Source organism: Callithrix jacchus, chromosome 19 (genome assembly GCF_049354715.1).
Source record: "Callithrix jacchus isolate 240 chromosome 19, calJac240_pri, whole genome shotgun sequence".
In the NCBI taxonomy this organism is placed as follows: domain Eukaryota; kingdom Metazoa; phylum Chordata; class Mammalia; order Primates; family Cebidae; genus Callithrix; species Callithrix jacchus.
Window position 1 is genome coordinate 16,142,636 of NC_133520.1, and position 27,706 is coordinate 16,170,341.

General features: G+C 47.4%; 1 protein-coding gene across 5 annotated transcripts in view; it reads right to left on the reverse strand.

Moving 5' to 3' along the window:
• Positions 1 to 260: 260 nt before the first annotated feature.
• The window catches only part of VASH2 (vasohibin 2), a 44,212-nt gene continuing 16,766 nt past the window's right edge, over positions 261 to 27,706 (reverse strand). For all 5 annotated transcript variants that reach the window (XM_035281393.3, XM_008985237.5, XM_078356601.1 and 2 more), the window contains 3 exons: positions 22,350 to 22,731; positions 20,961 to 21,076; positions 261 to 4,226 (listed from right to left, as the gene is read on the reverse strand). In XM_035281393.3, coding sequence (XP_035137284.1) covers positions 4,154 to 4,226; positions 20,961 to 21,076; positions 22,350 to 22,731 — 571 coding nt within the window. In that variant the 3' untranslated portion in view covers positions 261 to 4,153. The remainder of the gene's footprint in view (positions 4,227 to 20,960; positions 21,077 to 22,349; positions 22,732 to 27,706) is intronic.

Genomic DNA, 27,706 nt, shown 5'->3' on the forward strand with positions numbered 1-27,706 from the left:
GGTATACTGAGCTGTATAAGCCGTCCTGTAGCCTGTACTAAACTGTTGCATTTAGTACTTTTCAGCCATTTTTACTTAGTGATGCTACAAGATAAGTGAATTAAGATGTGTCAAAATAGAGTAATAGAGGAGTTTTAATAGAGAGCCTGCAGATTGTGAAAGAAGGGTGAAAGAATCATAAATAGGTTCACTAGAATAAGTATATAATCAGAGGACCAAAAAACTCACACCATCTTCCATATTTAGAAGCAAAACAATCCTTAAGTTTCCAAGATGGTTTTATTCAAGTCCCATGCTGTGTTAGAAACATACAAGTGATGAGAAAAACATTAACTTGAAGCATGCAGTTATCTGGCATTCTCTAAAATACCATTATACAAGTTTTCATTTACTTAGAAAAATACCCACTAAAACAATCACAGTTCTTTTTAAAGATTTAAAAAAAATGTATTGGCCAAACAAAGTCCAAGAGATAAACAAAGTTCTGAATTGTATGTCAAAAAAACTGTACAGGGTTGTACATAAAACTATAGCTTACAAAAGCCTCAGGTATAGTAAGAATTCTGAATTAAGATTTCCAAAGTTCTATTTACCAATATCTATTAATAAAATCCTTATGAAATAATTGACTTAGAAAAAGTGAAATGCTCATGATTTCAGAGTGTATAGAAAATACTAAATATCACTTTCTGAAATAAAGTGTACTCAAAACAGCACAACATATAGTCTAAAATCAAGATTTCTGTCATTCATTTAAACTTTGCATGTATTGCCATGATGGCCTAAACATAAAATTTCACCTGCACTAATAACTTTTTAAAAATGATTTCAAATCACTTCACAGTTTTATATTTTGAATTCTAGCCAGTCTTAAAATCAGCTTTGGGATGGGGTGCATAAAACATGTTGGGGTTTTCTTTCCCTTAATTAAATCATTGCACTAGAATTTAGGGGTTTGGTGCCTTTCCCATATTTTTTAGAAATTAACATATTCCATAGGCAATAAAAGTAGAATGACAACTAAGAACATTTTTTTTTTTTTGAGACGGAGTTTCGCTCTTTTTACCCGGGCTGGAGTGCAATGGCGCGATCTCGGCTCACTGCAACCCCCGCCTCCTGGGTTCAGGCAATTCTCCTGCCTCAGCCTCCCGAGTAGCTGAGATTACAGGCACGCGCCACCAGGCCCAGCTAATTTTTCTTACATATTTAGTAGAGACGGGGTTTCACCATGTTGACCAGGATGGTCTCGATCTCTTGACCTTTTGATCCACCCGCCTCGGCCTCCCACATTGCTGGGATTACAGGCATGAGCCACCGCGCCCGGCCAAGAACGTTTTAAATATACTTTCATGTTTGTGTGACTAAACCTTGCTTTGGGAAAATGGGTCTGAAAATCAAGAATCGGGGGTGGAAGAAATTAGCTTACCAATTGAACCATCAAGCCCGTCGGCAATTTTAAGGCTTCTATATCAGCGTATTCCAGAGTTTACATTCCCGTTATTTTCCTCCTTGTGGGAAACAAGTCATGCAACCGTTTGACATTCTGTATTTTAGATGTGACAGGACTTAATACTTGGTAAAAATAAATTCCAACTTTTAGAATGGTTTCAGTGTTATGAGAGTTCTACTTATTAGATGTAATCAAATTTCAGAATGATAAACAGAAGGTACATGGCTAAAACAGTACTGTTTTAGAATAAAATGAAATGATTCACTAACTATTTCAAATGTGAATACATCTGGCCAAGAGGCCGCAAATGGGTTTGCTGTGTGAAGATAAATGGATTTTAAACTCTGATAATACTGTTCTTGAAGAGATTAAACAGAATTTTTAACTCTGTGCTGCATTTTTTTTTTTTTTTTTTTTTTTTTGAGACAGTCTTGCTCTGTTGCCAAGCTGGAGTGCAGTGGCTCAATCTCGGCTCACTGCAACCGCCACCTCCTGGGTTCAAGTGATTCTTCCGCTTCAGCCTCCTGAGTAGCGGGGACCACAGGCGTGTGCCACCACACCCGGCAAATTTTTGTATTTTTAGTAGAGACAGGGTTTCACCATGGCCAGGATGGTCTCGATCTCTAGACCTCGTGATCCGTCACCCTCGGCCTCCCAAAGTGCTAGGATTACAGGCATGAGCTACGGCGCCCGGCCTGTGCTGCGTTTTAATCAAATGAAGATGTATAGTTGGTCTCGTTCATCTCAATGACATTAGACTTCTTTTTTTTAAGAAAACAGTGTTTTTCATTAATACTGATTTTTAGGGTGAAGTAAGCCCTTGTGCACATAGCTGAAGGATGAAGTCCTTTTGTTTTCCAGGTCACCTCCAGAAATCTTGTAAAGAATTGGTAAGGACGGTGGCTCAAGCCTGTAATCCCAGCACTTTGGGAGGCCGAGGCGGGCGGATTTACGAGGTCAAGAGATTGAGACCATCCTGGTCAACATGGTGAAACCCGTCTCTACTAAAAATACAAAAAATTAGCTGGGCATGGTGGCACATGCCTGTAATCCCAGCTACTCAGGAGGCTGAGGCAAGGAGAATTGCCTGAACCCAGGAGGCGGAGGTTGTGGTGAGCCAAGATCGCATCATTGCACTCCAGCCTGGGTAACAACAGTGAAACTCCATCTCAAAAAAAAAAAAAAAAAATTGGTAAAGAATCTCAATAAGCAGATTTTTTTAAACTCCCTTCTTATAAACACCTTCAGTTAAAGCCAGAGGAGATGCACTAAGACTAAAAAAAACATTTGTTGACTCCCAGACTTCACTTAAGTCGGCCATTTGGTCTCAGGAGTTGGCACTGTTGCTAAGATAAAGCAAATGAAATTGAAGCTGTACTCTTGATATTTATACCATACCAGACTATGCGGGTAGGGCCGTCCTGTGTGGTCTGCAGCCAGAGGTTACACTGTAACTACCATATGCAGGCCAGACATTCGTTCTGTGCTTAGGGACTGAATCACACTATAAGGTGTAACACTGGATTGGAAGACTTTTCCATTAAAAAAAAAAAATTCTGCTTTTCTAATTCATTATATTTTCCAATATTTGTTCCTAAAATATCATGAAGTGGTACCTAAAAGCAAGGTACTGGAAGATCATCACAGCATGTCACATTTGGTCTTAATATAAGACATCAGAACGCATCTTTAACATTGAACCTTCCCTTAGTTGGATTCTTTGTGTCCTTCAGGAGAATCAAAGCCTGCCTCAGTTGAAAATCAGATGAAATGTGAACAGAAAGGTTATTTGGTTCTGAAGACCTGCTGATCACTCCTGGTCTCTTTGCCTGAGTGTGTTACTGTCAGAGGTAATCCAGTAGTGCCAAATTTGTGTAATAGTGCATGACCTCTTGTGCTTTTTGCTAGATTCTGCAAAGTTTAAATGTTAGTGACAGAACATAGACCAGCTTCTCAATATGATATTTTTGTTTCGTTTTGAAAAAACAAAAACATCTGAATGCCTTAAAAAAGATTAAGGAGGAAGTAACTCCAAGATCCTGAAAGTGATTCTTGTATTGCCAGAAGAATTTCAGTGCCTTTAGTAAAACGCTTGTGTATAATACCTTAAATCTCATCGTGTGTGTGCACCAGGAAAAACTCCCAGCTTGGGAGATCCCCATGGGAAATACTGGGGAAAGAATACAAATAGAATATAAAAAAACAAAAACCACCGTTAACTTTGCATATCTGATGTCAAAATGCTGAGGTAATATTAACTGCTTTAAAAAAACCCACCCATTTTTGCTTTCTGTTATTGCTGAAAAAGACAGTAATACTGTTTGAGTTACCTTACTATACCAAAAGTTCAAGAGATGATTTCGTGAACATTTACTATTGGTGAGGCATAGTGTTCCAAGCAAGGACAAGAAAGTAGGTAAATGGAAAAACATAAAACAACGGTTATGGTTGTTATCCTTAAGATCTCGAGTGAGGGACGTAGTCCAACCCCAGTGGGGTTTATTACTTCAGCCTTTTCATGGTGCCTCTTAGTGAATTTTTTAAAGCTAATGGTTACCACCCACTCAGATTCTATTTCCAGGTGAATCCTTAAAAATAAAATTCACAAGTTCTTAATAAATAGTTGCAGTTCCTCCTGAAGATGCTGGGTAAAGTGCAGAGAGAAGCACCACAGAAACCCTCTTGCTGGCCGGTATGGCTTGGCTAAATTCGGATTTGATAGCCCACTTCATTCAGAGTGCTCAGATCAGCCACCTTCTTTTCAGGCAGTGCAGGCCTAAGAGTGAACACAGAGATATGGTGGAGAGGGGATGGGACAAAGAAAGGTAATTGAGCACTTTCAAGGGCCTCTCCTCGTTTTTACTAACACTTCTCATATCGGTCTCATCCTCCCATTTCCCCACCCTGCCAGCCACAGCTCGCAACTCTACTTCCTGTTCTCAAATCCACCTTTAAAGGTTTTAAGGAACATTTTTACAGACTTTCAGTGTAGAGTTCAGAAAAGTTTTCAGGGTGTTGAATGAGCTTTTGCAGCTTTAAGCCTGAATTTGGTCACACTGTAACTCTTGAAACCCAGTACCCTTGAACCTTGCAAGGGTCTAAAAGTCACATACACTACAGTAGAGCCAACAATCTGAGTCAAATTCTCCTTGAAACGCTGGCTTCCCGGTGTTTGTGCCTTGGAGGAAGCCCAGGAGTCAAAGGTGACTCAGGTTCCCAGGGAGAGGGTTAATGTTCTAGGCTTGAATGTATAAAATCAAGGTGAATCTTATTATTCATCTGAAAGCAGGTCAGTGTGGAAAATCACTCAGTGGCAAATCATCTCTTCCCTAAAAACGTGCTAAAGTCATTTCCAACATAAAGCTACAACTGAGCAATCATGTAAAGTCACGTGAGAAAGTACCTTAAACTGGGAATAAAAACATTTGGTAGCACATCATCCGTCTTCAATAAAGACGCATCCTAAATGACTTCTAATATACAACTATGCCTAAACAATCTCACAATTTATCTTACAAGTTTTTTTTTTTGAGGTGGAGTCTCACTCTGTTGCCCAGGCTGGAGTGGAGTGGCATGATCTCAGCTCACTGCAACCTCTGCCTCCTGAGTTGAAGCAATTATCCTGCCTTAGCCTCTCGAGTAGCTTGGATTACAGGCACCTGACACCCCGCTTGGCTAATTTTTGTATTTTTAGTAGAGATAAGATTTCAGCATGTTGGCCAGGCTGGTCTTGAACTCTTGGCCTCAAGTCTGCCTGCCTCAGCCCCCCCAAAGTGCTGGGATTACAGGCATGAGCTACCGCGTGGATTACAGGCCATTAAGAAATGGCCTAACTTTTCCATTTCTTAATAAGCCTCTTCTCACCTTTGATAAGAGAGCACTGAGATCATGAATCAAGTTTAGGATGTTCAATATGGCTAGTGAGCTCTAATTCAAAAGTTTCACATCCATTTTTGCAAGAAAATCAAAGACCTGTTAGTTTATATATGAACCTTGTGTTTATTTTTTTGAGATGGAGTTTTGCGTTTGTTGCCCAGGCTGGAGTGCAATGGTGCAATCTCTGCTCACTGCAACCTCTGCCTGCCAGATTCAAACAATTCTCCTGCCTCAACCTCCTGAGTATCTGGGATTACAGGCGTACCCAACTAATTTTTTATTTTTAGTAGACATGGGGTTTCACCATGTTGGTCAGGCTGGTCTCAAATTCCTGACCTCGAGTGATCCACCCGCCTCGGCCTCCCAAAGTGCTAGGATTACAGGCATGAGCCACCGCGCCCAGCTCAACCTTGTTCTTAAAATATAAAAATTTAAATTTAAAAAAGGCCAGGCCGGGTGCAGTGGCTCATACCTGTAATCCCAGCACTTTGGGAGGCTGAGGCTGGATCAACTTGAGGCCAGAGGTTCAAGACCAGCCTGGCCAGCATGGTGAAACCCCATCTATACTAAAAATACAAAAAATTAGCCGGACATGGTGGTGGACACCTGTAGTCCCAGCTGAGGCAGGAGAATCACTTGAACCTGGTAGACGGAGGTTGCAGTGAGCCAAGATTGTACCACTGCACTCCAGCCTGGGATACAGAGCAAGACGGTCTCAAAAAAAAAAAAAAAAAAAAAATAGACCAAATGAAAATATTATTGTCAGAAGGTTTCGTAGTTTATGCCCTTGAAAGATTTCCTAAACAGCGAATGGTTTTTCCCTGGCATAAAAGTGGTGCAACTCATTCAATGTTGATAGAACTAGAAATCAACAGCTATCTTGTATCTAAAGCACAGGTCAGTGAATGGCATTAATCTCTGCCACCAATTCCACTACCCCTTTCTCTCTCTCTCTCTCTGAAATGGGAAGGAACAGTCATCAACAGTCTGATCGTCCCCTCTGAAACCTGACTAATTAACTATTCAAGGTGGTCAAGAAATCGTCCCTGACTAGGCACTACATAAATAACTTGTAACCTTACTTCTCTGTTGCATGGGCCTCATTTCTCAGCTTGCCCATGCGCCCTCCTTTATCGGTCAGGAATTATCCTTCTTATTTCTTTGTGTCTCTTCCCATGGAGCCTGGGACACACACATGATGCTAATCAACACCGTCAACTGCCAGTAGAAATCCCAGCACTTCTGTGTGTAGACTCTGGCTCATTGTTTCAGAGCTCAAGGCTTCCAGCCTTCAGGGCATGGTGTCCTCCAGTCTCCGCAGGACCTAGAGATGAGGCGTTCCCTTAAACAAACCCACTGCTACAGGTCTGGAGGAGTGGCCCCCAGAGGACACTATGAGGATCATTCTTGGTTGATAGCAAAAGGAACACACTTTTGCTTGGGGATTGAAACCTAAAATTCTATTCCTACCCTAGCCCTCAGCGCACTAATGTGGAGAGAACCAGGGTTCTTACACACAAGTCAGGTTTAGAGAGTCCGTGTGCAGCGTATGCAGTTCGTTCTCTCCTAAAGCCTTAAGTGAAGCCTCGATTTCCTCTCCTTGCCTGAGGTGGTGTCATCTTTACAAATAGCTAATTCGAGACTTTCTCTCTCAAGTAGACTCCCCATAAATTAGTATCAGCCTGATGCAAATGTGGTTAGAAAGGTAAATCACTTCAGTGTGCCTCACTTTTAGAAAATTCAGCAATCAAAAATTCAGTTTGCCTGCAGGAAAAGGCAAAAGGATAAGCCTGCAGTACCTATATGCATTACGCTTTAGAAAAAGATTAAATGCGGGTCATTTCTTTTTATATCTATATACCTCTCTGATGCCTGGGAATGCGGGTCATTTCTTAGAGCTAGTAAAATATGATTTCCATACTACCTTTCTGGTTTTGTAACTAGGTAGGCATATATTTCTTATCCAAATATAAACTACATTTGTATGAGATGATTTTCATAACTGATGTATCTAACGATCTGTGTGTGGCAGGGTCTATTAGTTGCCCCTCAACATCCACTCTTTCCTTCTTTGGTAAACACCCCTCTCCCATCCCTGATTGTTAGCCAGGTGCACAGCTGCGTTGAATACAAAGTACATCTTCCAGCCGCCCTGTGCCCAGGCACCGCCTCGGACTAAGTTGTAGCCAGTGAGATTTAAATGGAAGTGCAGTGTGGCAGTTAGCAGGACACCTCTTCAAAAGACAACTGGCATGTGCCCTTCATCTTTTTCTTTCCTTTGTTCTTCCTGCTGATGGGAACATGGAAGTGACGGCTGGAGTGGGGACCATAAGATGGTCTGAAAGGCTGGGCACAGTGGCTCATGCCTGTAATCCCAGCACTTTGGGAGGCTGAGGCAAGCAGATCATTTGAGGTCAGGAGTTCAAGACCAGCCTGACCAACATGGCAAAACCTCATTTCTTTCTTTTTTTTTTTTTTTTGAGACGGAGTTTCGCTCTTGTTACCCAGGCTGGAGTGCAATGGCGCGATCTTGGCTCACCGCAACCTCTGCCTCCTGGGTTCAGGCAATTCTCCTGCCTCAGCCTCCTGAGTAGCTGGGATTACAGGCACATGCCACCGTGCCCAGCTAATTTTTTTTTGTATTTTTAGTAGAGATTGGGGTTTCACCATGTGTTGACCAGAATGGTCCTGATCTCTTGACCTCGTGATCCACCCTCCTCGGCCTCCCAAAGTGCTGGGATTACAGGCTTGAGCCACCGCGCCCGGCCTGCAAAACCTCATTTCTACTAAAAATACAAAAAATAGCTGGGTGTGGTGGCACATGCCTGTACTCCCAGCTACTTGGGAGGCTGAGACAGAAGAATCGCTGGAAAGGCGGAGGTTGCAGTGAGCCAAGATCTCACTGCTGCACTCCAGCCTGAGCGACAGAGTGTGATTCTGTCTCAAAAAACAAAAAAAAATGATGATCTCTTAAGATGGCAGAGCAGCAGGAAGCCCCTTTCCACCTCTGTTAAGCTGTTTTTGCATAAAAGTGAATCATGGCCAAGCACAATGGGTCATGCTTGTAGTCCCAGCACTTTGGGAAGCTAAGAAGGGAGGATCACTTGAGCCCAGGAGTTTCAGACCACGGTGAAACCTCATCTCTACAAAAAAAAAAAAAAAAAAAAAAAAAAACAGACATGGTGGCATGTGCCTGTAGTCCCAGCTACTTGGAAGGCTGAGATGGGAGGATTGCTTGAACCCAGGAGGTGGAGGTTGCAGTGAGCTGAGATCCCACTACTGCACTCCAGCCTGGCCAAAAAAGCAAGACCTATTTCAAAAAAGGGAGAAAAAAGGGAATTATTTTTAAGCTACAACTTACACCGAGCCTTAGCCAAACCTGACCCACTAACAGTGGGTGTGCAGCCAACCTGAGGAAGGTTACTGTGTGGAGTATGGAGACTGTGTTCCTAGCAAGTTCTAACTCGGGAGGAATGACGTCAGGATCATACTCACGTCTAACAGTCAACCTTCTTCCCGTAACCCTGCAAACTACGTGGGACCTAAGCCACGGTAGCTCTTTAGATCTCCTGTGGTCCGAAAATTAAGCAGTGCATGTGCTTAACAAGAGACTCTTGTTCGATGGTCCTTGTAGGACCTACCAGGTCGCTCAGCCCAGTTTCTGAAGCTTTCTTACACTAGCTCCCTTCCTGGCCCGGTGTCTTCCTCAACACCAAGTCACACCGCTCCTTCTAAAACTCTAAATATGCTGCCCTTAATGTAGGAAAATAAGACACGGCCGGGTGTGGGGGCTCACGCCTGTAATCCCAGCACTTTGGGAGGCCAAGGCAGACAGGTCACAAGGTCAAGAGATTGAAACCATCTTGGCCAACATGGTAAAACCCATCTCTACTAAAAATACAAAAATCAGCTGGATGTGGTAGCAAGTGCCTGCAGTCCCAGCTGTTCAGGAGGCTGAAACAGGAGAATTGCATGAACCCAGGAGGTGGAGGTTGCAGTGAGCCAAGATCGCGCCATTGCACTCCAGCCTGGAGATGGAGCAAGACTCCATCTCAAAAAAAAAAAAAGAAAAAAAGAAAAACACTAACTTCATAGTATTTTCAAGGTGTTGGACTAGATCTGCACTGACCTGTTTTGTCTCCCTCAGTCCTATGCCTGACAACCTCTCCTGGAAAGTCACTGTCCAGGACAACCTACGGGGTAGGCTCAGGGAGAAAACAAAGCCCACTTACTCATCCCGTCATGGAGGCTCACTAGGATCGCTGTAGCTAACTAGCCACCTCCTGAGAGAAGCCACTTTTTGGCCACTTGCCTTAATTCCTTACTTTGGAGCCCCTCAGCCCAGACATGTTTTGTAGTTCGTGTGTTTCCTAAACTTCACTCTTTACCATTACCTGTGTTCTGCTATTGGCACATTTGAAAATAGGTGAAATTTAATGTGACTCCTTTTTTCAGTCTTTTCCCTGCACTTCCACCAGTTTTCCCATGCCTTTCAGGCGCCAGGAAATCACCATTATAAATAGCTCATAAAAGCTATATTAGGCAATTAACGATGTGCTCGGCATTGTTCTAAGAGGTTTCCATTGACTAATTAATCCTCAACATAACCCATGGGGCTGATACTGGTATTGTGTATGTCATAGAAAAGAAAATGGAGGCACTGAAAGGTAGGGAACTTGCTCAAAGCAAAGTCACACAGTTAGCAAGTGCTGGAGCCAGAGTTGGTCCCCAGAATCTAGAGCCCACACCCTTAACCACGATGCCAACTTCCCCCTTCCTCTGCCACCTCAAAGCATCTTTCCAAGCATCTGAAAAGGACACCATGGCCACTCCTGCCGCTGCACCTTGGCTTATGCTGTCTCCTGTCTAGAATGCCCTCCCCCACATCTCTTTATCCTTAGAGGGCCAACCCGATGTCACTTATCCCAGGAAGTATTTTCTGACTCCCTCCGTCACAGTCCACTACTTGCTCTGTGAGCTCTGGCACTTTCTTTGGTACATTTTCTATGGCTTAAATGTGTCTCCCCAGAGTTCATGGGTTTGGAAACTTGATGCACTGGGGTTGGGAGGCAGGGCTTAATGAGAGGTGTGTGTATCCTGGCACCACCCTCAGGAATAGATTAGTGTGTTTTCTCAGGGGTGTTTGGCCCCTTTGCACACTCATGCTTGCTCTCTTTCATTGACTCTCTCTCCCTCTCTTTGCCCTTCTGTCATGGGACAGTGCAACAAGAAGGCTCTCAGCAGGTGTCAGTCACTTGATCTTGGGTTCCTCAGCCTGCAGAACCGTGGGCCAATACATTTCTGTTCATTATAAAGTACCCAGTGTCAGATATTCTGTTATGGCAATACAGAATGGACTAAGACAACATCTGTTCAAGAATCCTGCCAATTTACAGTCCTTGTGCCTGCCTCAGAGATGACAAACAGTATGAAAGCAGGGAACCTTGAAATTCATATATGGATCCCACTGTGGAATAGGTACCTATCAATCAATTTCTCACTAACATGTAAATGGCTGATAGGGAATCATCTGTTACTTTTATCATGGGATATTTTATTTTAGAGACAAAGTCCTAAGCCAGGGATTCAAGTTACCATGACAACATTTTCAGAATTAACAAGCAGGAAGAACATTTATTTTCTGTATTGGAGCAAGTTTGCTTTACCCCTGAAAGCTATGTAGGGAACCTGCTTACTCATTAAGCTGAATGCATCAAGAGCTTGAGTGCTTCCAAAGGAAAGGGACTGGGTCATCTCCTTCAGTGTCCCCACACCTGCCACCTCCTACTAGGTACCCAGAACCCAGGAGAAGAAAAGGGCTAATACTGGGAGAAAAGGAGCTAAACTGAGATTCCTGGTGAACTGCCCAAAAGATGAGAAACTCTTTTCTTTTCCAGCAGCAGTGGCTGCAATTTCCTTGCCTGGCAGAGGGCAGAAGTAGGTTATCACAGCGTGCCACCTGCCTGTGGGGCCCAGCCAGAAATGCTGTTCAGTCCTTGCCAGCTCATCTCAGGGCCAGAGCTGGGTGAGCTATTGTGTGTAAAGAGGCCTGTTCCAAGTGCTCTCCCAGCTATAATTAGAATATTCCAAGGGGGGTTATTTTTAAGAAACACGAGCACCAGGATGATGATTCAGCCGGGTCTGCACTTGCCCAGAACCTCTCATCGGATCCAGGGTTATTATTTTAAATGGAAGAATATATTTCTCCAACCCCCTCCCCCATCCTCCTCCAAACAAGGCAAAGAAATGCAAGAATTTTCCTTTTCCAAGGTTCTCAGGCAACATTTTGTTTTAGGGGAAAAAGAGCAGAAAACTTTCCTTTGACTCACTTTGCAGGAGGAAGGATATCCACATGCATGGATAGTCCCAGCCTCACCTGTTGTGATGTCAGTGGACTCAGAGTGAACTCGGGTGAAAGCTTGACGGCCTGGCCTCAAGGCTATGCTTAACCCCAAGGGCAGGTCTGCATCCCAGGAGCCAGCTGGACAGAGGCTGCCCAAAGCAGGAGGCAGGCTGGGAGAGCAGAGTGGTGGTTCCATCGAGAAGTTACTCTGTGAAAAATCCTACTACTCTCCATCATTGCTACCTCAACTTTGACAGCTGAACACCAAGTCCTTCACGCTCTGAGGCAGCCTGGGTGCAGAGGAAGAGCTCGGCCTGAGCAAAGGTTGCCATCTGTGCAGCCACAAGAAGGCTCAGAAGCCTCCGTATAGAAAGTGATAGAGTGAAGACATCACCACCTCCTAAGGCTGAACAGGCAAAGGCGTGTGTCTGGGAGAAATGAGGTTTAAGAAAAGAAATAGAAGGCCAGGTGCGGTGGCTCACACCTGTAATCCCAGCACTTTGTGAGACTGAGGCAGGCGGATCACCTGAGGTTAGGAGTTTGAGACCAGCCTGACCAATAGAGAGAAACCCTGTCTCTACTAAAAATACAAAATTAGCTGGGCATGGTGGCATGTGCCTGTAATCCCAGCTACTCCAGAGGCTGAGGCAGGAGAATCGCTTGAACCCGGGTGGCAGAGGTTGCGGTGAGCTGAGATCGCACCATTGCACTCCACCTTAGGCAACAAGAGCAAAACTCTGTCTCAAATAAATAAATAAATAAAGGAATAGGAAGTGGAAGGGAAGTTTGCCGGGTTTCCTGAACCACCCAGTCTCTCTTCTGCACCTCTGACCGAGTGACCGAAGACCATGTCTGGGCACACATACTGGCACACGCCCACACTCACACACAAACACAAAGGCGAGCTTGGCAGGACAGCCTGCGGGCTCAGGAGTCTAGGAAGGGATGTGTGGGAAAGGTGCCACTCTGACGTTAGCCTCTTAATCCCAGATGTTAAGAGATTAAGCCAGGGGTGCTCTCAGTCCAGCATTTACAAGTTTAAGCAAAAACCCCAGGGCCCCCTTTCTTGTGGAGTCTGGGAGGAATCCGGCCCAGATTTAGGATTGCTGGCCAGTCTGGGTAGGCCACAGAGGCAGAGCATGGCCTCAGTTGGATGAACGCAGGGATGAGAGCAGGTTCATTCACACCTGTCACCCTCATTCCAGGCCAGTCCGACTCCTCCCTCACATTCCTTCCTCCCCGGACAGAAGGCAGAAGGCACCACTGCTGGCAGCTGACGTTGCTGTGTAAACAGAGGCCTCAGCCAAGACGGATTCGGCCCAGAAGAGATTTTTCAGCCAGTGCCCATCCCTTTGAGCCCTCCGCAGGCAGGAGGCTCTGGCCATAGGCCAACTGGTGGAGATTCCAGGGCACTGTTTCCAGGCTCTGATGTCACTTCTCCTTTCTGGGACAAGAACCCCTCAGCTCTAGGAAACCTCACCCTGCCTGCCCCTGTCTGCCCCTGCGTGACCCTGGGGAGCTCACAGAGGCTCCTGACTCCCTCTGCCTGAGATGGTCTTTTCTGATGAGGCCCATCATTCTATACTGGCTTCTCCAAGCATCCCTGGGAACTCTGGGCCATAGGAATTCCCCTGGGGGAACTGACCAGCAGTCATTGGAGCAGAAACTGCCCCTCACCATCTTGGAGGTTTCGCTTTTCCCTCCGTAGTCTTTTAGTGTTCTTTTCTTTGTTTCTCTCTGCTTTCCACCCTAAGGAAATCTCCTTTTCACATTGGGACTATTTCTCATTTGGGATCTAACAGAATTACCTGTTGGGCACCAGTCAATGTGATTAGACCATGGAATCGACTTTACTCTCTATGACTTCGCTAAACAACCTCTGCCCTCACTCAACCAGAGGTCTGGACATACATAATCCCTCCTGACAGAAGGGAGCAGGAATTCCCTTGTCCAGCTCGAGGCCCTGCAGCACAAGGAGACGGGCTTTCAGGGCTAACCAACCTCTGGGACCCTCAAGGTGTCCAGCAGGGCAGGCAGAGCCCACTGGGGCCATGAACAGCCACAGAGATCGGTGATGAAGGGAAATCAAAGAGGAAGAAAAGGGGAGGCAAAGAAAGATGACCAGCAAAGAACACAGGAGGGACAGCAGGAAAAAGCAGCCACACAGGGGAGAGAAAGGGGTTCTCATGGGACACTGGCCCCAATTGAGAAGAATGTTCCACGTGGTCACTCTGGCGGCAAAAGCAGAAAATCACTATCTGCTCACTCCAATTCGCCCAGGCCCACATCACAGGCACCAAGCCGAGTCATGAACTGTCGGAAAGGGAAAGGACCTCAGAGAGCGCTGCTGCTTCCCTGTGAGGGCGCTGCTGGCATTTGAGGTGGGACAGTTCTTTATTGGACAGGGTGGTTCTGGGCTTCGGAGGGCATTTACCATCTCAGGCCCCCAACCCTAACAGGGAGCTTCCTCACTTACCACGATGTGAGAAGCAAAAACCTCCACCTCCCACCACATTTGTAACCTCCTCTCCCAGAGCTGACCCGGTTGAGAACCCCTGGGACACACCTCAGTGAAGAGCTGCAAGGGTTCTGAGGCCCAGGGCTGGAAAGGAGTTGGTTTAAGTTCACAGATGGCCTTTGAAACATGAATCTCAACCTCCCTCTCCCTTTCTCTTTAAAAACCACAGGCTGGCCGGATGTGGTGGCTCACGCCTGTAATCCCAGCAGTTTGGGAGCCTGAGGCGGGCAGATCACAAGGTCAGGAGATTGAGACCATCCTGGCTAACATGGTGAAAACCTGTCTCTACTAAAAATACAAAAAAAAAAAAAATTAGCTGGGCGTAGTGGCACATGCCTGTAGTCCCAGCTCCTCGGGAGGCTGAAGCAGGAGAATCACTTGAACCTGGGAGGTAGAGGTTGCAGTGAGCCCAGATTGTGCCATTGCACTCCAGCCCAGGAGATAGTGTGAGATTCCATCTCAAAAAAAAAAAAAAAAGCACAGGAAAAAACTTGACAATTCAGTGTAGTAGGCGCTTTAAACACTCCCAGGGGAGCAGAGTGTGAGAAAGGACCCGTGAGTGGAAGGGTGGGGAAGTCCCAGTTTCCCTCTTGAAATTTGGTCTCAGCGGATGCTACACAATCATCTTCACCTGCCCTCCCACTCACCTGATTCTTGTCAACCCAGTGACACTGATCCTCCTTTTGAAAGGGATTATTTAGGCAAGTGCAAAAATGGAGAGGAGTTCAAAGCTGGAAGTCGCTCCAGCTGGAGGGAGGAGGTGGATGGGGATATGACGGCACTAAAATTATCCATGGCAGACAGGGGCTGGGACCCCACAGCTGATGGGCCTCTCGCCTGTTATGGTAATTTTCCACCCTTTGGGTCCCTCCCAAGCTTCCTTATGACACCCAACACATTTAGAAATGACGCGATGGCCTTATGTAATGCTGAAAGAATAGCACAGCGACCGTCACCAAACCCTAGTCCTGGCCATCTCACGGTAGGATTCCCGGAGTTTGTGGAGTGACTGGGTCAAGACCATATTTGTCACTTTCTCCTTTCCTTGCCAAAAGCAAGATTAGCTGGAGAAAAGCCTGCTTGGCGAAGGCCATGGGTGGAAGCCGAGGAGCTGCTTCTCTCTAAACCTACCTCCAGGAACCCGGCTGTCCTGGGTCCTGGTGTGTCAGAATGGCGAGAGCTGAAATCTGGAGAGGGGAGCTGAGGCTTGTGCTCCAGTTCTCGTGGCCCCTACCTCTCCCAGCCCTTTTATTCTCATGTTCTGCACCTCTCCTCCCCCTCTTTCTACACGGTAGGTCCCTTCCCCAGCCCTGCAACTCAGAAGTCAAGGTTTTGGAGGTATTAGGGAGAGAATTCTTCCCTTCTTGAACACCTCAATCCAACTGAAACTTCAGCTGAGATATCTGCCCTCTAGAGTGCCCTCCCAACCTCAAAGCACTGGAGAAAGAGAAGTGGCAAGGGTTTCTGCCACCAAGAATAACCGTGGCCTTCCTGGATATGCTCACACTAAATTGTCCACGGGCACCTGCGAGCCAGCTGGGCTCTGTGGATGGTCAACCTGCTCCATGGCCACCTGGCCCTCGCTGTAGGGAAAAAATCCCAAAGACTCTGACTTACTGGGAGAAGTTTAGGAAGGAGGACTTTTGGGAATCGATGTCTACCTGGGAGGAAGGGCTGTGGGGCAGAGGCGTGAGTCAGGGGGATTTGGAGGCAGGCTAAAGTCATGCTTCACCTTTTTTGAAAAGTTTATGATTTCACTGAACCATGAGCCATCACCTCTGTGCTCCTGGGACTTTCCCCACTGGGGCTCGGATCGACTTTGGGGAATGGAGGGAGGAGAGTGATGGAAGAGAATTCCCCTCTTCCTGCAGGTCTTCCTTCCTGACCTTGAGTGACCGACCACTCTCTTCCCCTGGTCTTTCTCCCCATTCCCAGGCCCACTCTGATGTGCCATTGGGTAGGAGGCGAGCAGGACAGCTTTGCACTCACAACTGACGTGGTCTAACAGCTGTCCTCTGCAGGTGCAGGGGTGGTCACCTGCCTTGGCTGCATGACAAAGTAGTTAGAGATTAGGGTAGGGGCATGGCTTAGGGGATGAAAAACCGGAGGCCCTTTCTGGCCCCCAGGAGAGTGACCAGTTGGGACCCTTCCAGAATGACTTCACTGGGGCCCAAACATGGGAGCCAGCCCAGGGTCAGACCCCCCTAACTTTGCCTCCATGAGTTATCCAGAGGTCCAGGCGACACTGAACAAGGCTGAGCCCCTAAATCACATCCAGTAGTTTTATCTGACCTCTCAGCAGACCCTGTACCCTCAGGTAGTGACTGTTATATTTTAGGGTCCACCGCCAACTCAGATTTCCCATTCGGATTCATCAAACCCAGGTGGAGGCCTGCCACTGACGCAAACGGTATACGTCAAAGTGTGGTCCCCGGACCAGCAGGATCAGCGTCATTAGAAATGCAGGTTCTCAGGCTCCATCCCACATCTGCTGAATCAGAAGCTCTGGTAAAGGGGCCCAGCAATCTGTTTCAGCAGACCCTCCAGGTGATGCTGGTGATCTCAGGGTTGAGAACAGGACTGGAGGACCCATCTGTCCTCAGCTGAGCCCTTTCTTCACTGGCAAGATAAAGGCCACTTAAGGTACAGTCCTTCAATTTCCACCTCCTCATGTATGTCAAGCTCTCCCTAGTGTCCCCGCTTCCTTTGCTCCTAGCCTCTCCCCCACCCACCACCTGCTAAGCCCTCTCTGAAGCCTTCCATCCTATCTGAACCCAGCTGCTCATAAACCTTTTGCTCCGAGCCTCTCCCCCGCCACCACCTGCTAAGCCCTCTCTGAAGCCTTCCATCCTATCTGAACCCAGCTGCTCATAAACCTTTTGCTCCATTAATCTCTTTGTTCTTGAACATTCATTTCTTTCTCCTGGTTATTTTCTCTTTGTGTCCAAAGACACTCTGGTATCTTCCAATTCTAGAAAGCCAAAAGCTGCAGGGTTTACAGTTTACAAACTACAAGATTAATCAGCTCCAAGTCTCCTGTCCCCTTACACAGGTAAGGCACAGAGAAGCAGCTTGCCCAAAGCCACAAGCTGGTTCATGGCAGAGCTGGAGTCAGAAATCAGATTTGCCGTAGGCCGGGTGTGGCGGCTCATGCCTGTAATCCCAACACCTTAGAAGGCCAAGGCAGGCAGATCATGAGGTCAGGAGTTCGAGACCAGCCTGCTCAATGTGGTGAAATTCCATCTCTACTAAAAATACAAAAAAATTAGCTGGGCACAGGTGTGGTGGCAGGAACCTGTAATCCCAGCTACTTGGGAAGCTGAGGCAGGAGAGTCACTTGAGCCCGGGAGGCAGAGGTTACAGTGAGCCGAGATCGTGCCATTGCACTCTAGCCTGGGCGACAGTGCAAGAGACTCCGTCTCAAAGAAAGAAAGAAAGAAAGAAAGAAAGAAAGAAAGAAAGAAAGAAAGAAAGAAAGAAAGAGAAAGAAAGAAGGAAGGAAGGAAGGAAGGAAGGAAGGAAGGAAGGAAGGAAGGAAGGAAATAAAGAAATAAATAAATCAGGTTTGCTGCATCTCCGTTCAGTGTTCCTTCTTGATAATGAATCCTGGCCTTCATCAGCTCCATCAGCTCTCACTCTCACCGCCTTTCCACGGCTGGTTCCAGCCCCTCAGCCCTCTCAACACTGCCTCTCTAAATGTCACCCCAGGCCATAGCACTTCTTCCCCCACCACCTTCTCTCCTCCCGCTCGAAACCCACCCTCCTCACCTTGCTGCAGCCACTTCTCATCATTCCGAAAAGCTTACCTTTTCACTGCTGAACCATGAGCCATCACCGCTGTGCTCCTGGGATTCCCCCAGTGGAGCTGGGATTGACTTTGGGGCATGTAGGGCAGAAGGTAATGGAGGAGAATCACCCTCTGCCTGCTGATCTTCCTTCCTGACCTCCGGCCACCACTCCCTTTCCCTGGTCTTTCTCCCCATTCTCAGGCCCACTCTGGTGTGCCAGACTGGCAGGAGGGCAGAGGGCAAGTGGTGCCCCAACACTAGAAGGTGGCTTTGCACTCATGGCTGAGGTGCCCTGACAGCTGTTCTCTGCAGGCTGCGCTCATGGTCCTGATCCATCCTCTCCCTCTCTGACTGTTCCTTTTCCGTCTTCTGTTCTGGCTCTTTTTCTTGGGCTTCCTCAGGGACTTGCCATCACTTTTTTTTTTTTTTTTTTGACAGGGCCTCACTCAGTCGCCCAGACTGGAGCGCAGTGGCACTATCAAGTCTCGACTTGCCAGGCTCAAGTGATCCTCCCATCTCAGCCTCCCAAGAAGCTGGGACTACAGGCATGCACCACCACCATGCCTAGCTAATTTTTTTGTTGTTGCTGTATAAACAGGGTCTCCCTATGTTGCCTAGGCTGGTCTCGAACACCTGGGATTGCTTAAGCAATCCTCTCTCCTCGGCTCCCCAAAGTGTTGGGATTACAGGCATGAGCCACCACGCCCATTTCTTTTTCTCTACTGTCTTTGCTCACAGACTTACCCGGCTGTCATTTCAACTGGCAATTCTAAGTAGATGGCGCCAATATGGCCTTTATCCCCCAGCTTCCTCAAACTCCAGGTCTGCATTTTCAGCAGCTCACATTTCATCATCCAAATCAAGCTCTCCTTCCTCCTCCACATTTCTCAAAGAACGGCCACCACCTTCTGACTCCTGACATCATCCCGTTACCATGGTTTCTCATCTGTACCATTCCCTTGCAATTACGGTCACATTTCCGGTTGAAAACTCAACATGCCCCGTGAATTCAAAGTCCCTGTGGATTGAAGTACAACGGATCACCAGGACTAGTCTTCAAAGTCAATGGCGGCCATTCTGTGCGGGAATCCAATGCCAGGCGGAATGTTTGGGCCTTCCTGTGCTCTGGATTCTAGAGTCTATCGGGAAAGGCAGGCTTTTATAGACTGTCCGACATTTGCTGAAGATTGGGAGCTCCTCAGGGAATGACTCAGCCCTCCTTGGGCAAAAAGGATAATAAATCAGACACAATCAGAATCATAGAGGGTCACTAACTCTATGCTAAATGACCCTCCGGGAAGGGTTTCCATGTTCATAATCCTCTGAGACAATGGCTACTTTGTGCAGTGACAGCAAGTAATGGATGTTTGAATCAGAGAGAGAGAGAGAGAGAGAGAGAGATAGGGTAAGGGCTAAGGTAAGGGTCAAGGGCAGTGGCCAGCATCAGGGAGAGGATTGGGGTCAGGAGGACATGTGTGAAAAGTTGGAAGCCATCCTGCTCCCTATAAGGACAAACCTAGGCTGACACTATTCTCATCTTTAGCTTCTCTTGCTACTGGGAACAACTGACCTCTCACTTTTTCACCCCCGACCTTCCGACCCAGAACCACAACCCTTGTAGCCAAGGCACTCATGGCAGCACCTGCTGAACCCTGGACTGGTTCTAGAACATGGAATGGGACAAGTAAAGAGCCTTCCTTGGAAGTGAATATACTTAGTCCTGTCCTGTTCTTCTGAAAACAGAACACTCCTGCCACTCTGCCCTGCCACCTCCCAGGATCAGGGGACCTGGGTTCCAGCCCCAGTTCTCATTGACCAGCTACAGCACTTAGTACAAGATAAAAAACCCTTTTTGTGTCCTGGTTTCTTCATCTGAAAACAAAACTTGTAAAACGTACTCTGCTCACTGTACAGGGTTGATGTGACGATGATACCGTGCTTGTGTGAAATTCACGGCTGACATATCACTCTCATTACATCGTCGACTTGAATCTTTACAAATCACCCCGTCAGACAGGTGAGGAAAGCATTTTGCTATTTTTTTTATGGATGAGGAAATCAAGCCTCCCCAGGGAGGAAGGATGTGCCTGGCAGCAGAGCTAACATGTGGCAGAGCTGGGATTCCACCGAGCCCCCTATGCACTGTGCCACATGGTCCCAGCATGACAAGAGGCTGGGTGACACAGCATGCTGCTATTATTAAGAAAGGCAGTATTTTTTTTCCAGGATGGCTAGAGCTCAAATATTTGCCAGCGGATTATCACTGGCGAATTTGGGCATCCCCAGGTCTCCAATCTGTCGTTGCTTAAGTGGGTTATTTTGACCTGAGAAGTAGATGTGGAATCATTGGCCTCAGGGCTGAAATGGAGAGGGTAGAGTTAGGTAAGGAAGAAAATGAGTCAGTGGGTGTCTCTGACGCCACCATCCACTGATGGCAATCACACTCTGCTGGTACAGAGGACTATGGAATTGCAGGAAAGTTCATAAATTCTAACAATCCCGTTTTATGGGTGAGAAAACTTATGCCCAGGAAGATAACAAAGACACGTCCAACGTCGCACAGCTCATAAGCATGCAGCTGGCTCCAGCCCCAGGTTTCCTAACTCCATGCTGCCTGCATTCCAGGCTATTCTTCATCTCATTCTGCCTGGGGCTTATCCCTCCATTCGTGTATGCGACTGAGTCAGCAGAGAGTGGCAATGGGGGTGACATGCATAGTGGATCCTTTACCACAGATGTCCCCTGAATGAGGGGCAGTCCTGTCTGAAAACAGAACCGTCCCCCCTCTCTGCCCTATCACCTCCCAGAATCAGGGAACCTGGGTTCCAGCCCCAGTTCTCACCGACCAGCTACAGAACTTAGTACAAGATAACAAACCCTTGGTCAAATGCCAGGCCCAAGACACAACTTTGTCTCCATGATCCAGGATAATCCCTTGAATGTATTTGTTGGGCTTTGAGTTGGGGAAGAGGAAATATTACTCACGACTTGTCTCGCCTGCCGAGCCTTCTCGGGGGGCTTGCCTGTCTCCTTCTGGGGGACAGGGATTTTCCCCGGGTTCTCACTTGGGTCGGAGAGTGGGCACTTGCAGGTTTCAGGATCTGAAGGAGATGCGAGGAGTTAATCGCCCTGGTTCCTAAAAGATCTCTACCCTCACATCTTCTTCCAGCACCACATCCCAGTCCCCAGCTCGATCATGATGCCATGGTTTAGAAGGCATTGAGCGGGAAGACTTCTAAAACAAGGAGGCTGAAGACATGCATTCCTCTCTTGCCCTGTACTGTCAAGGAGCAAGGGCACCACTTCCAAGACAGATATGCGGTTGGTCACATCGTGCCCCCTGTGCGGCGTGGAGAAAGGAACTCAACCCAGTGCCTCAGCCCCCTGGGGCTGTGCTTGTTTGCTTGGCAATTCCTCTCCTCACAAAGACAAAGTCCCATCTACATTGCCCCAGAAACCAGCTTGTTCTTCTTCTGATGCTCCCATCCCACATCTAACAGAGTGGTTTTAACTATCAGGAATCTCACTCCAGGTCCTGCGGAGTGAAGATGATGACAAGGCCACAGTGAAACCTAGCTGGGCCTGGAGTCAGCATAATCCTTTTCTCTTAGTGACTGCACAAACCCTAGAGGGACATGGACAAGTGGGTATCATATCACTTTGGAGGCAAAACTGAGAGAGGGAAGGAGGACCTATGAGTATAGTCTGTGTAAAGCCAGCATATAAGGTTTTCCAGGTTTTAATACTGAAAATTTCATATCCTTGGGAGCCCGCAGTTCCAGGCAAACTGGAACAATTGGTCACCCTATTATATAGACCAAACAGAACAAACTAGAGCTTCAATAGAAAATGATTGACGCTTTAGATCTGATTTCATAGAGGGAATTGCAGGACAATTTTAACTGTCACATCTAAATTGATTTTTTTTTTTTTTTTTTTGAGATGGAGTTTTGCTGTTGTTACCCAGACTGGAGTGCAATGGCACGATCTCGGCTCACTGCAACCTCTGCTTTCTGGGTTCAAGCAATTCTCCTGCCTCAGCCTCCCAAGTAGCTGAGACTACAGGTGCGCACCACCATGCCCACCTAATTTTTGTATTTTTAGTAGAGACAGGGTTTCACCATGTTGACCAGGATGGTCTCAATCTCTTGACCTCGTGATCCACCCGCCTCGGCCTCCCAAAGTGCTGGGATTATAGGCGTGAGCCACCGCGCCTGGCCAATTTTTTTTTTTTCAGTAGTAGGTGCAAAGAGAAACTTTAACCTCAAGAAATTTCTGACCATCCTAGAAGAATGAGGTTTGGAGCAAGAGGCAGTCAGAAAGGAATGGGAACAGAGCTCTCTTGCCTGGCTTCCTTGTCTTCCCAGCACCCACCTTCATTCTCATGTCTCTGGCGTATTTCTCCAGCTCCTTCCTTATGTCAGCCCTCAGCATCTTTGAGACATTGAGGACCAGCTGCTTCCACTCAATGGGTTGGAAGCTATGAGGCTCATGGGGGACGTACAGCCCAATCTTGACCTTCTTGACTGTGTGCAGGTATTTCTTGTAGGAGTCCTCAAAGTCAAAGATGAGGTCACTCAGAGTCCGAAAGGTCAATGGCTTGTCCATCAGCTCAGCCCTTCGGCTCATGCCCAGTGAGCCATAGCGGCCATTGCAGTAAATCCCCAGCACAACATGGTGAAAGTAGTTTCCTGAGAAGTAGGTTTTAAAGCTGATGGGGAAGCGCTCGATGGAAGGCTGTCCATTGGTTAAGTAGCTTAGGCAATCTGAGTCAAGGAAGCGAAAGAAGGCCTTGAAAATTCAGAGCCTGGACGCACAGGAAGGGAAAGTGTCTCATAGGGGTCAGTGAGTCCATGCCCCTGCGGCTGAGCAGGCCCACAGCTAACTTTTCCAGACTAATCCTTTCATAAAGGATTCACTTGATATCTTTGACTATCTACTATATGCTGTATACTCAAACCAAGTTCATATGAGACAAAAAGAAAAACTTGTCATTTTCTTCAGTAATTACAAACGTGCAAAACGAAACAACAACAAGGCACTTTTTCCTCTGCTCCTGGGGCTCACACAGGCTGCACTCTGGCCTGGAACAGTCTCACGACTGTCTTTCCCCTTCCTGGGTGTCGGGTGTCATGCCTCCCTGACCTTCCTCTTCCTAGCTTATTCTTGCTTCCCTCCTCCTACCCCCGCCAAGTCAATTGGTAAAGTCTTGGGACCTGGAGCAGTTGGGAATGCAAAGAGTGGTGGCAAGGAAGTGTGGATGCAGGCAGGGGAGTGTAACCTGAGCTTTTCCAGGGAGGGGGAGCAGCAGGGCCAAACCCGGGATCATCTTTCCAAAATACGCAAGAACCCCCCCCACCACCGCATTTGGTGCCTACCCATCCTGTATTGTAACTGTATCTTGTGACGGCAGGGGTCGGGTCTCACTTCCTGGCATTCCCTGGATACAGCGCAGACCTGGTACACAGACAGCTTTGTTTAAAGCTTACAGAAAGAATTAACCTTAGACTGTGGATGCCCACTGCCTTACACTTACAAGGGCAGCACTCGGTGCGGAGCTAATCCAGGTGTCCCACAGAGAAGGATGCTGACACAACCATCCATGGCAATGGCCACAGCCTTGTCCTCTGCCCTCAGCTTAATCACGGATGGCTCCACTCTCTAAAAATGTTTTCTACCTGCTTTCTCTTCACTTTATCATGTGAGATCAACTGGCAGTTAGGAGTGAAATCACATCCTTGTGAGTCCTGTTACGTAAATTCCTAGCTGCTTTCTGGGGCAAGTTCTCTGGGGCTGGAACAAGGGCATTCCTTAACTGCTTAAGTCAGTGTAACAAGCACTTATCCTGAGTGTCTGCTGTGCCAGACAGCCTGCCAGGTAGGGCTGTGGAGCCAAAGATAAGGACACAGCCGTTCTCCAGCGGTCTGGTGGGAGGCGGACTCAACGCACACAATGCAATCAGCATGGCAATTCCTCAAATGATTCAACAGGATTACCCAAGGACCCAGCAATTCCACTTCTGGGTGCACACTCAGAAGAATTGAAAGCAGCGACCCCAGCAGATATTTGTACATCTATGTTCTCAGCAGCATTATTAACAATAGCCAAAAGGTGGAAACAACCCAAATATCCATCGACGGATAAATGGTTGAGGAAAATGCAGTGTATACATGCCGTAGAATTGAATCAGCCTCATAAGGGAAGGAAATTCTGCACTGTGCAAGATGAGCCTTGAAGACATGCTGAGTGAAAGCAGCCAAATACAAAAGGACAAATACTGCATGATCCTACTCATCAGCACCTAGAGTAGCAAGTGCACGGAGACAGAAGGTAGAGCGGCGGTGGGCAGGGGCTGGAGGGAGGAAACGGGGAGTCCTGTTTAATGGGTATGGGGTTTCATTTCCGGGGAGGAATGGTGGTCTTTTTTTTTTTTTTGAGACAGACTCTGTTGCCCAGGCTGGAGTGCAGAGGTATGATCTTGGCTCACTACAGCCTCTGCCTCTTGAGTTCAAGCGATTTTCCTGCCTCAGCTTCCTGAGTAGCTGGGATTACAGGTGCCCGACACCACACCTGGCTAATTTGTTGGCCAGGCTGGTCTCGAACTCCTGACCTCAGGCGATCTGCCCTCCTCAGCCTCCCAAACTGTTCGGATTACAGGCATGAGCCACCCTGCCTGACCGGAATGATGGTCAGTTTGCAGAGCATTATGAATGTACTTAACATCACTGAACTGTGCATTTAAAAATAGTTAAAATGGTAAATTGTGGGCCGGGAGCGGTGGCTCAAGCCTGTAATCCCAGCACTTTGGGAGGCCGAGGCAGGTGGATCACAAGGTCAAGAGATCGAGACCATCCTGGTCAACATAATAAAACCCCATCTCTCTAAAAATACAAATTAGCTGGGTGTGGTGGCGCGTGCCTGTAATCCCAGCTACTCAGGAGGCTGAGGCAGGAGAATTGCCTGAACCCAGGAGGCGGAGGTTGCGGTGAGCCGAGATGGCACCATTGCACTCCAGCCTGGGTAACAAGAGCGAAACTCCGTCTCAAAAAAAAAAAAATGGTTAATTGTGTTATAAATATTTTACCACAATAAAAACCAAACACAATGTGATGTGCGCCATAAGAAAGGCAAGCCCAGCAATCTCTGGGTGGAAAGAGGAGGGGCCTCACAGGGTAATACTGGAATTTGTCTTACAGGAGAAGTAGAGTCAGCCAGGTGGAGAAGTGGGGAGGAGACAAGAGAGAGCACCAGTCCCTCATGTCACGAGTCACTGATCTCGAGGATTTGTCCCATCATAACTTTGACTGGTAAAGCCTTGGGACCTGGAGCAATTGGGAATGGAGAGGGAGGTGGCAAGGTAGTATAGATGCCGGCAGGAGAGTAACCTGAGCTTTTCCAGGGAAGCGGGAGTGGCAGCGCCAAGCCAGGGATCATCTTTCCAGCACCCAGCCCCAGGGCTATTCCTCACCTGCCTCTCATACTGAACCTGTTACTTTAATAAACCATAGTGCTTTAGTATCGCAAGCAAGCCCCACCATGGCCAGTGAGGCCCCCCAAAATACCTGCCATCCTTCACAAGATAATTTGGGTGCAAAGATCTACCTCTCTAGCATGCATGTAAAAGCATGGGCATGCCCTCAAACAAAATAAAAAGAAGTGGCTCAGCACTAATGAATCCTGAACTCTGGGCTAAAGTCAAAAAAGAGAAAGCAAGGAAGGACAGGCTGATGGACACAGGCGTCAATGCAGCCAAGCCAACCAGTTTCAAAGTTGTGGAGCCAAGACCTGCAGAAGGCCTGTGGGAGACACAGACGGATGACTCCGTTCATATCCTTCACTAGCCCCAAGTGGAAAGCAGGACCCGGGGATGCTGACCAGAGCAAAGAGAAAAGACAAAGATGCTGTAACTTTCAGAATCCAGGTCTGTTTGGGAGGCAGAGGGAGGCAGATCACCTGAGGTCAAGAGTTTGAGATCAGCTTGGTCAACATGGTGAAACCTCATCTCTACTAAAAATACAAAAAATTAGCCAGGTGCGGTGGTAAATGCTTGTAATCCCAACTACTCCGGAGGCTGAGGCAGGAGAATCACTGGAATTCAGGAGGCAGAGATTGCAGTGAGCTGAAATCATGCCATTGCACTCCAGCCTGGATTACAGAGCCAGACTCTGTCTCAAAAAAAGATTCGGATCTGTGTTTCCTGTCTGTGTGCAAGAGTCAAATTTCCCTGAGTTCAGCAGTGTGAACTAAGGCTCTCCACCTTTCCCACACTCTTCTGAAATGTCAGATGAATAAGAACAAAGGAAACCACGCTCACGATCTCTGATTTGGACAGGCTCACAGGCTGTTCCTGGGTCCATCCCCACAATTCCAAAAGGTTGTAGGTGATTCCAATGGCATAGATGCTAGGATGTATAAAATTGTGCAGGGATGAAACTATTGTGTAAGGGAAGTGGTCATTTCGATGACCTAAAAACAAAAGCACTCAGACACCCCTCAACAAAGAGTCTGAAGTTAACTTGTCCACCCTGTGAAGGGCCTGGGCTTGTGTTCTCCTTCATTGATCGCTTCCACCAGCAATTTCCCAGCCAATCATCTGCCCCCATTAAACTTGCAGGAGGCTTCGCTGAACAGCTGTGGCTGACTCCCACCACTGAAGAGTTGGGGCCCTGAGCCATCTGCCGCCCCAACCCCCATTCCCAGCCTCCTGCTGGGTTCCCCAAGCACACGTTTCATCTCCTTTGTGGGAAACAGGGAGGAGGATGACAGGAGGGTTGGAAAGGGGCCTCAGTAAGGGTCAAGTTTCCATTTTTTAAATGTCAGCCAAGGCATCTGTGGTCAATCTTGTTTCAGATCAGGCCTGCAAGTGTTCCCCAGACTCCAGAGTGGCACAGAGATTCCCCTTCCCACAAAAATCTCCAGGAGACCCAGAAAACAGACCAGATCAATCCTCCTGTCCCCAGTCTGATTCTGAGCCACATGTCCTTCCGCCGGCCTCTCCGTCTCCTTTCTCTCCTGGTTTTCCTTCTAACTCTCTGACCTTCCTTCTCAAGTCTCTTTCTTGGGCTCTTTGTACCCAACTAAACCAAAAAATATCAATTTCATCTTTGATCTTTTTCCTTCTCACTTCTTGAACAGTAAGCATAACTCCCTAATCACAGCTCCTAAATTCACATTTCCAGTGCAAGTTCCCCTGTGAGCTCCACACTGAAATACCTCATCCCAACATCTCACAGGGCACCTCAAATTTAACATGTCCAAATCTGAGCTCATCGCACCGTAAATCTGATCCTCCCCTTGAAGTCCTTCCCTTGGACTGTGGCATTATCACACAAGCCAGAAATGTGGAGTCACTGCCTTTCTCCAATAACTCCTCCCATCTAAGCAGTCCCCAAGTGGTGGTGATGATATATGCCACCATCCCTTCCCTCCTCCTTCACTGCCACTGTCTCAGTCCAGGTCTATATTGACGCAGCTCATTTCTCTGCCACTCTCATTCCTCCAGCTTATCCTGCAGTCTATTGCCCAGTTGGGAAACCTGTAGTCGTTGACTCCTTCCTCAACTCCTGCATCTAGTTGGCCTGCAAGTCCGGTACATTCTATCTCCTTGATCGCTCTTAAAACAATTCCCTGAAATCCATTCCCATGCCCGGGGCCATGAGTCTAGTGTCACCATTCCCTCATGTAACAGCTCCCAATGGGCTTTGCTGATCCAGCCCAGCCTTCCCCACTCT